Genomic DNA, 12,627 nt, shown 5'->3' with positions numbered 1-12,627 from the left:
CGAAGGCGCCGCGGGGCAGGACCCGGCCTTCGTTTGCGACGCCTGCGGGGGTGTCCGCTTCGTGCCCTGCCCCGCCTGCGCTGGCTCCCGCAAGGTTTTCGTGGAGGAGGAAGGACGCACCAGCTGCTGCGGCCACTGCAACGAGAACGGCTTGGTACGATGTCCCGCTTGTTCTTCTTGATCGCTTGCTATGCCTCCTATAAATGGTAGTACTGCAAGAATTAGAGACATGCAGTTTCTGAATTCTCGTGGTCATGGACACTCAATTGCTGCTTGTGCTTGGCTTGGCGGACGAGAACAATGGAGTTCTTGTCCCTATATACGTAGTTGTGAAGCCAAAAGAATGGCCTTTCGCGGGTCTGTGATTAGATTATATGTTTGTATGTACCAAATGTACTCCATTGAATTTGTTTGATTAATGTAAGTAACTGGGTTTCTGCTAATCATCGTTCGTTGCATGCATATTATCCATATTTCTCTCCATCTTTAGCACAATGGTTGGTTTGCGTTGACTTGACCTCAAGGTAGGTACATAGATATGTTGCTGCTTTGAAACATTACATGATTTCATTTAACACCATCAAGAATCCTACACGTCCCTCATCTCAGTACTCCCTCTGTAAAGATATAGAAGAGCGTTTAGATCCTCATCTCAGTACTCCCTCTGTAAAGAAATAGAAGAGTGTTTGGATCATTAGAGGGAGTATTATCTTTCTCTTCTCAAAAAGGTAAAAATAAAAATAAACAGCCCCAACGTTGCTGTGTGCGCTAATGTGTGGGTAGGAGCCCCAACATTGGTTCTGTAAGCTGGAGCGAGCCATTTTATTAGCGTCAGAACAGTTGGCATGGCGTTGACAAGAGCCATCTCGATTCACGCTCAAAAGGACACATTCCTGAAATTAGTTTGCAACGCCAACTCCAATGTTTCTTGCATTTCATCATGATAAAATCCACGTTCTAATTCTCAAGCTGTTACACATCCTCTTAAATGAATCATGGAAACGGAGTTTGGAACAGAGAACGAAAGCTACATAGAACCTTTACATCTCATGTGTTGCCAATAGGCTCCCCTATGCTACAGAATGGCAAAGAGGAGATTCCTACAACAGTATCACTGTCACCCAGGTTATCTGAGCAGACACCAATCGAGCAGACGATGGCTAAAACAGGCTACAGGTATTACAATTTGCACGCTTCAGAATCAGCCCCTAGGAAATACAGTTTTCATGATGCGACCCATGGGCTCATTCATACCAGGGAAATGGATGAATCGGCTGGATCATTTCACTCTTCTTTCCAAATCCTCCCGGTGACCCTCAATTTAAGCTCCTTCCTCTCACCACCAGAGAAGAACAAGGCCATGTTCCGTTGGATTATTAGCCCATCATAGCTATCTCTGACCTTCCGATGGCCGTCTCGGATGCTCCGGGGAACCCCTTGAAAGATCATCTTGCGCCCACCACCTCCTACCTCCAGGCTGTAGCTGTACTTCTTTGCTTCCGCATCATCTCCCATGAACCTCAGGAAAGCGATGTACACAGGTGCCATGCCCAACTGAAATGCCTCGAAATGCAGGCAGAAGTACTGGCCAAAGCAGCTGAAAACCTACATGGAGAAACTCTATCTGTTTACTTAGCTTAATAGAAAGAAAAAACGTAACAAAATTGGATTGCACTTCAAACAGTGAATTGAGGAAATGTAAAGGATAAAGAGGACATCTGGAATGTTGTTAAATCTGCTGCAAGACAGGCAGACCGTTAAAATTGGAAACAGATGCAGGTGGATCTGGGCATGTGCAGTGTCTTCATTAAATATTTAAGAATACGATGAGCAACTATTATGGTCCAACAAGTATGCAACATGATCACCATTTTGTTTTATACTGCATGACAAATAATTGGCATATAAAAACAAGTACAATAATCATAATTTAAGAATAGGACAATTTCTCCTTTAGTTTACAAAAATGTCTCCATATGTTTCTATGCAAAAAATGAACGTAGTATCTTTGCAGAAAGGGAACTAATCATTTCTCACTTGGTGGTGGGAAGTATTGGTGTACAACACACACCCACCACACAGGTTTCAGAGTGCTTATTTGAATTGATATGATATCTGGTTCTTCCTAGGTATTCTTGTTTTATTTTGCATCTTCACAAGATGTAAAGGCAGTAGAAAGATGCTACATGGAAATTCTTAGTCCACATGTTGGTGTTGATGATTAATACCGTAAGCATCCAGGTCGCATTCTCAACTTCATGAGGATTTGACTTGACATAGCGATGGTTGAAAGTGCTTCCGCTATGCATGTCAACTTTGTGATCATCTTTCAAATGATTTACCAAGTATGGAATGTCACCACCAACTGTACATTCAGATCCAGCGTATGGACAACTATAAGGCCTATATTGGCACTGTGACTCATGCTTCAGCTTGCAGTAGTATGGGTAAATGCCTAAGCAACCAAAGTTCTGGTACTTGCATGGAAGCTCAAGAGATGCAGCCACCTTCTCAAGAGCAAGGCATCTTATGTTACCCAGTTCATGCCTACAAGTTGGACAGCGATTGTGAACCCTTGGCTTGCATCCAGAGCACAATGTATGGCCATTAGAGCACTGCATACACAAAAGGTGTGTTACAATACAGTAAAAGAATGTGTGGGTTGCACAATGTATTTAGTCAACTCTTTTTTTTGTAAGCATATGAAATAACATTTCAACAACGGAACAGAGCATATACATGCACAACATAAGTTTTTTCCATGGCACTCAATGGAACAGAACATAAACTAAATGAATGCGCTGGAGCAGCACAAATGCACACCTGATGTATAGGAGGGTACATGGCACTCAAGCAGACAGGGCATTCCAAAAGTTCGCGAACGCTGCTAGAAGCTACCACATTTGATTTTTGTGTAAGCTGGATATGATCGCCGACAAGTTCAGCAACATCCAGTACCTCAGACTTTGGAGGATCAATAACCTCGGAACCAGAATCATCAGTATAAGCAGCCGAGGCCATGGGAAAACTCCGGAGGTTGTACTAGACCTGCTAAAAAAGGACAAATATTTGCCTTATTAACTTGAGGATTATCAAGGGGGAAATGATTGCCAGTGAACTCATAGTCAGTACTTTCTACTAGCACTGTTCAGAAGAACATTGCCCCATCAAACCATCTTTCGAACACAGGCACAATTGCTTAATTCCATTAGTCTCGTTACATGATTGGAAACTGCCTAAAGGCTTTGAAAGAGACAGGGCCCTGATGGGGAGTGGAGCAGAAATTATAAGAGTACATGGGCTAGGGCCTCATAAGATCCAATCAAGTGTAGACCGGGCCTTTTTAGTTCTTACTAGACCTGCACCAACACATCACAAGTTTCAAAGAACTTGCTGATGTTAGGTATCATATTAAGCTTTTAAGTTGCAACATTCTAAAAATGAGTGCTATTTGGAGTGCATCTTTAACCATTTTTGCACTTGTGCTTCTAGTGCATGGAATTAATGCTTACCCGTTTTGGGAAGCATGGTCTCTTTTGGGGAAGAAAAAGGCAAACCATTATTAAAATGTGAACATAGAAAACCTTGCAGATAAACCCTAATGTGTAGAAAGTACTGACTATAGTACCTTGCTGAGAGAAGCGAATTTTCTACTCCATCCGTCCCATAATATAAGAGCGTTTTTGACACTAGTGTCAAAAATGCTTCTATATTATGGGACGGAGGGAGTAATTGCGTAACATAGGCGCAAATGGTTCACCAATAATAAACAAACGCGCGCAGGTTGATAGGGGAGAATCTGACACTGCTAGAGGAGAAGTACTAAATAGTACTCCCTCCATCCCAAAATAAGTGTCTCACCTTTGTACTAATTCTAGTACAAAAGTTGTACTAAGGTTAAGACACTTATTTTGGGACGGAGGAAGTAGTAACAAAACTTTACTCTTGAGCAAATCATGAGCTGAGCCATGAGTAGAGGAATCCATATCTCTACTGAAACCTACTACAACAAGGCATACATAATCATCTCCCCGTTAATGACACCATCTCGAGCTCCATTACTGGCAGTTAATTACGCACAAGGAGCAGTCACAGAGGGGAAATGCCGAGAACCTTATGGGTCCGGTTCTGTCTATCAAACACACGCTCTAATGTGGGAGGAGCCAAGAATGAATCGCATCTGCACGGCACGAAACCGCCCTAGATCGAGAAGCAACCCTAGATGCCCGAAGCAGGCAGGTAGCGAAACCCCTGCGCCTCCGGCCGCTCCTGCTCTAGCATTTGAACCACTGGAACGGAATCGAGTGCGGACTCATTGGACGAACATCTCGGGAACCTCCCTCCAAAGGCCCAATCTTCCGCCACCCAAGAGCTATGGGGAAAAAAATCCACGCATGAAGAAAATAGATGAAACAGCTAGCAATGGTGCCATGAGAACGGCGCTACTACCTCGCGGGGAAGAGGGAACGGAATGGGGGGCCTGCTCCGGCACTGGCGAACGGCGATCTATTGCGGCGCCGGCTAGCGAGGGGGAGAAGAGTCCGAGGAGAGAGAGGCGACAGAATTCGAATTAAGCTTCTCTCTCCTTCCCCTTGCGTTTTGTTTATGTTCCGCAGCTCCGTCCGCGAGTCCGGTCCGAGATTGCGGAGCGAGAGCAAATGTCGTAGACGAAGTAGTCGAACACGTAAAAGTAGATAAACACAGGAAAGTATGAAGGAGACTATCTTTAGGATGCCGATAACTGCCACACGTGTGGCATATCGGCTGGTTGTGCCGCACACCTTGTGTGGAATGGAGACGACCCCGCCCGCACGACCGCGTCCGGCGCGCGCAGTCACAACCTGCACGTCCGGTGTGTGGCAAAATCGCCCACACGTCCGGGTGTACCACCGCGCTGCCCGCACGACCCAATACGCCAGTCGTCCCAGACTCCTTTCGATCCCCAGATCGACCTACCGCCGTCGTCTACTACCTCTCGAGACGACAAGCTAAAAACAGGTGGATCTCCGATCTCCTTCTGTTTCTCGCCTTTCTTCTGTCCAGAAATTTGAAATTGCACATTGCCGACGAAGAAGGCGACTAGATCCACGTTGTCAAGGCAAACATGCCACAAATTTGTGTGTATTCGCATTTGCCCACCGACATATGCCAGATCTGCCATATACTATGCTAGAGTTGAGCTAAGTTTATGGGCTGGCTTGGTGCGAGTAGTTGATAATGAAGGATGCGTAGGAATCACTAAAAATAGGGAGAGAAGGGAGGAATTTGGCATAGGGAGGGAGGAAAAATAATTGCCACTTGTCTATAACATCAGTTGCCACCTATCATTGTCGTTAGCTGCCACCACGTTATGTTCTTGTTTGCCATCCTATTTTATTGACTGTTGCCATCGCTTCAAAATAATAGCTGCCGTCCAGATTTTAGAAAACAGACTCAATGTGCATGTCCTACTTGCCATGATGTGTTGGTTGCCTACGCAGGAAATGTGATAAGATTGCTGTGTTATCTTCTATGTGCAAACAACAAGAATGCATTTTGCGAATTGTTGATGCGTTCTTGTTCATGCAGTGACTGAAAACACAATAGCGGAAAAAAGCGGAAGAAATGAATCACGAAGACAGCACCGATTCTTGATTTTCCCAAAGGCCGCAAACACCCCTTGGGATGCAGTAGAGTACAATCAACTAATTTCTGCAGGGCCGTTGCTGCCACTACTAGAGCAGTACGCGGGCATCAGGATGATGCATGATAAAAAAGAAGGAACAATTGACATGTTTGTGATGAGGAAGATGCCATTCTACTTATGTCATACAATGTCATTTTTCGCAGGTTCTTATGACTCAACCACACTCAGGGGAATACCATGGCAATTCAGTCACAGGGTGCTAACGCTGATAAATGTACGAGCGACCAACTTCAAGTAGCTAATGTGGCAAATCAAGGTAACGCATATGAAAAAGAAACATACTGGTGTGGCCACGAAATTACACTTGCAAGGATGGCAAAAGACTCATGAGTTATATGGGAAAAAATGTAGGACCTTCATGCAGCACGTGGCATCAGGCGGCAACCATGTACCTGCCATCAACGTCGTACACAGGTGAGTTCATGAAGTGAAGTTGTGGATAGTGAATTAGGAGAAAGAACATAGGTGACATTGGGGTTGCCATGCCTGGACAACTGCAGTTGCCATGCCTGGATAACTGCAGTTGTCATGACTGGACAGCTGCAGTTGCCATGTGGCATAAAAATGTGATTGCAAATGTCTAAACAACTGTGAATGACAGGTGTGAACAAATATGTGTGGCATGGATGCACCGCTACATGTGCCATGTTGTACAAACTACATTTGCCATGCATTGACCAACTGCTAACATGATCACAGGTTGTTATGGTGCAACCACATCGGCAAACGTCTCATGGCAAGCTTCATAGTTGCAGGACAACACTATTGCAGATAGAGTACATCAAATTGGAATGATAAACCGGATACGATAAGCACATGCGGCACAACAAGGTAAAAAAATGTGAACCAGAAAAACAGTAGTTCATTTGCTTTTGTGGAAAAAGCATGGGAGGAAAAAGTAGATTTGTCACGGATGGTGATGGAAAAAACAAACAAAAAATGCTACCAAGTGGTCGCGTGCAAAAAGTCATCTATTGTGTTCAGGATTTGCCAACTGCTATATGATTGTGTGCAATATTAATGATTGATCACATTTGACTAGTGAACTCGTACCTAGAGTACAAGTTTTGATGCCAAAAAAGATGTTGGTTGTCATGTCTTGGCAACAGTAGTTGACATCTTTGTTGGATTGTAGCTGCCATGGCTATAGAATCGAAAGTTTTGATGCTAAAAAAAATGCAGGTTGCCATGTCTTGGCAACAGTAGTTGCCATCTTTGTTGGACTGTAGCTGCCATGACTGGAGAAATATAGTTGCCATGCATGGCCATATGTAGATTTCACGGCTTGCTGTGTGAATGATGTCTGTTAGGATCACATGCAGCTGTTGTATTCCGTTACGATAAACATGCCATCCAAGCAATGCTTACCCTTGTACCTGTTTTTTAATTACAGGACCTTCAACTACAATCAACAGCGGCGTGGGGACATCTACTATGAGAAGCTCTGAGCGCACGGAGGAAGCGTTCAACCAGCCAGCCAACAATCATGCCACAAACAATGCGGAGTCAGTGTCGGAAATGACAATCGTTCCAGCAATGCCGACAAGCACACATTTGCACACCAGCACAAGCAACACTCAAGCAGATGAAACAGCCGCCGATACTGAAGTGAATGATGAAACTGATGATAAAGCACAAGGGGATGAAGATGGTGGGCAATCAGAAATCATGGTACCTCAGCCGCCGTATGTTGGGCAGAGATTTGATTCATTCGAAGATGCCAAAGAATTCTACCAGAGATATGCAATGTTCCATGGGTTTGCGGTCAACACCAAATACCATAGGAAAATTAAAAAAAACTAAGGAGTACAGTAGAGGTGAGATGAGGTGCTACAAGGCCCGAAGGAACAAGAAGGGTAAAGGTGTTGCGCCTGTCATTCCGGAACAAAAAAGAGGTATCATTGTCAAGACGGAATGCCCTGTCCGGTGTAAGCTAAATGTAGACGAAGCATGATGGGTGGTCACTGAATATTTTGACGAGAACAACCACGAACTCATAAAGAAGTTTGACCTGGTAAAATTTCTGAGCGCCCATAGAGGATTCACCCTCCTCGAGAAGAAATTCTTAAAGCTGCTACATGATTGTAACGTTGGTCCATCAAGAATGGTCCAAATACTATCCCTCATCCACAGCGAAGATGGTAGGCCGAGTAGCATGCCCTACATACCGGCAGACGTCACAAACCTAAAGGCAAAGTACCATAGAGAGAGCAGGTTGGCTGACATAGAAGACACGATAGCCTACTTCGATGAGAAAGCGAAAGCAGATCCAGATTTCTTCTACATGATAAGATTGGACGATGAGGACCGTGTCAGGAACATGTATTGGGTGGATGGTGCTGCAAGAAGAGCCTACAAACATTTCCGAGATTGCATTTCGTTCGACGCGACATATCTCACTAATATGTACAAGATGCCATGTGCTCCATTCATAGGAATAAATAACCACAATTAGTCATTGCAGTTCGGATGCGGGCTCGTTCGGAACGAAGACACGGATGGGTACACTTGGATGTGCAAAACCTTCCTGGAATGCATGGGTGGACATGCTCCGATGAACATAATAACAGACCAGGATTTTAGCATACGTGCAGGCATAAAGGAGGTCTTTCCATTGGCAGTGCACAGGCACTGCAGGTGGCACATTATAAAGAAGGCTGAGGAGACGCTCGGACCGTTCTTTGCTGACCGTCCAGAGCTGCACAAGGCATTCGAGCTGTGCGTGGACCACAGCTTGACGGTGGAGGAGTTTGAACGGAGCTGGATGGCTATGATTGAAACATATCAAGTCCAAGACAACGAGACGCTTGCTAGCCTGTGGGAGAAGCGAATGTACTGGGTGCCGGCCTACTTCATGCAGTGCTTCTTCCCATTTCTGCAGATTACGCAGCGCAGCGAGGGGTTCAATGCCGTTCTGAAGTGGTACGTGAGCCCTGGCAACTCATTGCTGTAGTTTGCCAAGCAATACACGGCTTTGTAACAAAAAATACTGGGATATGAGCTTCAGCAAGAAGCAAACACCGCGCTCAAGCAGCCTAAATTGCTAACATATTTACCGATGGAGAGGCAGATGAGCAAGACATATACCAACAAGATTTTTAACAAGTAAGTCAGTTGTGTTACAGTCTTATTTGCACAAGCATGAAGGTAGTAGGAGCCATGTAAAATGCAATGCAGTTGCCAGCTTTTTTGAAATGCTGATATGTTGAAAGTAGCCATTGAGTACAGCGTAACCATGGTATGTAGTTGCCATGTTAATGAACTGCAGTTGCCATGTGAAGTCAACTACAGTTGCCGCGTTTAATGAACTACAATTGCCATGTTAAATGAACTGTAGTTGCCATGTTTAATGAACTGTAGTTGCCATGTGAAATCAACTATGATTGCCATGTTTAATGAACTGTACTTGCATTTCCCATGTTGGTATGGAATGCACTTGCCAATTAAAATGTTATGCATTTGCCATGTGAAAAATATCATGCAGTTTCCATAGCCATCATTCATTTTAGATGCCTTTGCTACGTTACAGCCTACATCAACATAAGGTGCTACAAAACATCATATAAGAGTTAACAGAACCACAAAAAACTTGCAGATTCTAGGAAGAAATAAAGCGTGCCAGCATGTACACGGCTTACCAGGTGGACGAACATACGTTCAAGGCGTGTTCTCTCTTGGGCATGTCGGATTCAGAACCTGAAGACCCAGACAAAGGAAGGAACTACTTTGTGAAGGCCTCGATAAGCAAAGGCAAATACTACTGCCAATGCTGCAAATTCGAACGGGACGGGATTGTGTGCTGTCACATACTAAAAGTAACAGACATGAACGCGGTGGCACGAATGCCTCGCCATTTCATACGGCGGCGATGGACTTGGGATGCTGACGATGCATTGGGGCCACAAACATCAAATGCAGTTTTGGCTGTGCATGATGAGAGACCAGAGTTAACCATGAAAGCCGTGAGGCACGTTGTGTTGACAAAGAACTATGCTGAACTAATAGATGAAGCATGCAAGAGTGATGAGACAGCGAGGGTTGCAGAAAAACACAGGAAGACCCTGAAAAGAGAGCTTGATGAGATCAAAAAGAGGAAAGCTGAGAAAGCCTTACATAGGTTCCCCCGCACCTTAAGTGTGCTTTCGTTCACGGGGCCATCATCTGAAAACTCGAAGGTAGGATCTGGAACAGCAAGCACACAAACCCAGGTCAGGAATCTGCCCCGTTCCATCATAAAGGGGCGTCCAAAAGAGATAAGATACAAATCGGGATAGGAGATTCAAGCAAAACACAAGAAAACAAAGAAAGGGGTGGGCAATCCGTAAGCAACATTGGAGCACTGTGACTTGATTTGTTGGTGAATTTTTTTGCAAGATAGATGTTCTTGATACGTCTTCAACGTATCTATAATTTTTGATTGTTCCATGCTATATTATATTCTGTTTTGGACATTATTGGGCTTTATTATACACTTTTATATTATTTTTGGGACTAACCTATTAACCGGAGGCCCAGCCCAGAATTGTTGTTTTTTTGCCTATTTTAGGGTTTCACAGAAGAATAATATCAAACGGAGTCCAAACAGAATGAAACCTTCAGGAAACGTGATTTTTGGAACGAACATGATCAGAGGACTTGGACCCTACGTCAAGACATCAACCAGGAGACCACGAGGCAGGGGGCGCGCCCACCCCCCTAGGCGCGCCCTCCACCCTCATGGGCCCCTGTTGCTCCACCGACGTGCTCCTTCCTCCTATATATACCTATGTACCCCCAAACTACCAGATACGGAGCCAAAACCCTAATTCCACAGCCGTAACTTTCTGTATCCACGAGATCCCATCATGGGGCCTATTCCGGAGCTCTGCCGGAGGGGGCATCGATCACGGAGGGCTTCTACATCAACACGATAGCCCTTCCGATGAAGTGTGTGTAGTTTACCTCAGACCTACGGGTCCATAGTTATTAGCTAGATGGCTTCTTCTCTCTTTTTGGATCTCAATACAAAGTTCTCCCCCTCTCTTGTGGAGATCTATTCGATGTAATCTTCTTTTGTGGTGTGTTTCTTGAGACCGATGAATTGTGGGTTTATGATCAAGTTTATCTATGAACAATATTTAAATCTTCTTTGAATTCTTTTATGTATGATTGGTTTCTTTGCAAGTCTCTTTGAATTATCAGTTTGGTTTGGCCTACTAGATTGATCTTTCTTGCAATGGTAGAAGTGCTTAGCTTTGGGTTCAATCTTGCGGATTCTGTCAATTGCTCAACAGTAATTCGTTCACCCATCCGTGAATACTTATGCTCTCGAGAGAAGCCACTAGTGAAACCTATGGCCCCCGGGTCTCTTCCATCATATTAATCTTCCAATACTTAGTTATTTTTATTGCCTTTTAGTTTACTTTGCATCTTTATCATAAAAATACCAAAAATATTATCTAATCATATCTATAAGATCTCACTCTCGTAAGTGACCGTGAAGGGATTGACAACCCCTTATCACGTTGGTTGCGAGGATTTATTTGTTTGTGTAGGTACGAGGGACTCGTGTGTGGCCTCCTACTGGATTGATACCTTGGTTCTCAAAAACTGAGGGAAATACTTACGCTACTCTGCTGCATCACCCTTTCCTCTTCAGGAGAAAACCAACGCAAGTGCTCAAGAGGTAGCAAGAAGGATTTTTGGCGCTGTTGCCGGGGAGGTCTACACAAAAGTCAACATACCAAGTACCCATCACAACCCTTATCTCCCGCATTATATTATTTGCCATTTGCCTCTCATTTTCCTCTCCCCCACTTCACCCTTGCCGTTTTATTCGCCCTCTCTCTCTATCCTCCCTCTCTTTCTCTATTTGCCTCTTTTTGCCCGTTCCTCGTTTGCTCGTGTGTCGGATTGCTTGCTTGTCATTATGGCTAGTCCCCTATCTTCTCCATTATCTCCCGAGAATGAAGTTCTTAATTTTTAACAAAGGGAAGGAGAAAATTTAAAAGACGCTTGGTATAGGATTTGCAATGCTCAAAATAGATCTACCAGGAAGCAATCCACTTCCGTTCTTCTCCGGAATTTTTACGTAGGCACTACTCCTTGGTACAGATATATCCTTGATATCATTACTGGACGGAATTTCTTGGGTAGCCATACTTTTGATTCTTATAATGCTATGATAGATTTATTTGGCTTACCCCCTCTTATGATTAATGGAACTATGTAACTTTGGAGCATGTAATGCAAAAACTTGAAATTATTGAAAATAAAGTTGCTACCGTTGAGTTAATTGAAACTTTCGATAAAAAGATCCACAACCAAATTACCCAATATGGATCTAAAGTAGGAGTAACTTTGAAAAATATTAAAGAGAAGGAACCTATAGTTAATGAAAGAACAAATCATGATTCCACTAGAATCGATAAACTTGAGGGTATTATTACCAACTTGGGAACCACTTTTTCTTCCGTAAAGAATACTCCAAGTTCTCCAACTAAAAGTGCCAAGCTTATGTATGTTCCTAAAAATAAGGGTGAATCCTCTAGCAAGGAAACTGCGGATCTCAAATCTATGAGTATTCATCCTAATCTTTTTGCTATCATTAAGGCACCATTTGCTACTACTGATTTTTTCGATCTTGTGCCTAGAAGTTTGATTATTGATAAAAGGTAAGAAACTCCTAAAGGTGATAGATGTCTCATTAAAGAACTACCAACCAAAGATGGCAACACCTAGATCTATCCTTGCTGTTTATGCCTAGCTAGGGGCGTTAAATGATAGCGCTTGTTGGGAGGCAAGCCAATTTTATTTTTATTCCTTGCTTTTTGATCCTGTTTAGTAATAAATAATTTATCTAGCCTCTGTTTTGGTTGTGTTTTTTGTGTTTAATTAGTGTTTGTGCCAAGTAGAACCGTTGGGAAGACTTGGGGAAAGTCTTGTTAATCTTGCTGTAAAAA

At 43.7% G+C, this 12,627-nt stretch overlaps 1 protein-coding gene across 2 annotated transcripts; it reads right to left on the bottom strand.

Annotated features, from left to right (window-relative positions):
- Positions 1–903: 903 nt before the first annotated feature.
- LOC125527554 (E3 ubiquitin-protein ligase DIS1) lies at positions 904–4,618 on the bottom strand. Of its 2 annotated transcripts, none has more exons than XM_048692069.1 (4): positions 4,450–4,618; positions 2,824–3,051; positions 2,229–2,615; positions 904–1,605 (listed from the first exon to the last, which is right to left on the bottom strand). In XM_048692069.1, exons 2-4 carry the CDS (start codon positions 3,019–3,021, stop codon positions 1,285–1,287), a joined length of 906 nt encoding a protein of 301 aa, XP_048548026.1. In that variant the 5' UTR covers positions 3,022–3,051; positions 4,450–4,618; the 3' UTR covers positions 904–1,284. The 2 variants fall into 2 exon arrangements, with proteins under 2 accessions (XP_048548026.1, XP_048548027.1); XM_048692070.1 differs by having other exon boundaries at positions 2,824–3,048; positions 4,450–4,617.
- Positions 4,619–12,627: the final 8,009 nt, after the last annotated feature.

The sequence above is a fragment of the Triticum urartu genome, unplaced genomic scaffold, assembly GCF_003073215.2.
Source record: "Triticum urartu cultivar G1812 unplaced genomic scaffold, Tu2.1 TuUngrouped_contig_4249, whole genome shotgun sequence".
Lineage (NCBI taxonomy): Eukaryota > Viridiplantae > Streptophyta > Magnoliopsida > Poales > Poaceae > Triticum > Triticum urartu.
This window is presented reverse-complemented; position numbering and strand designations above follow the sequence as displayed.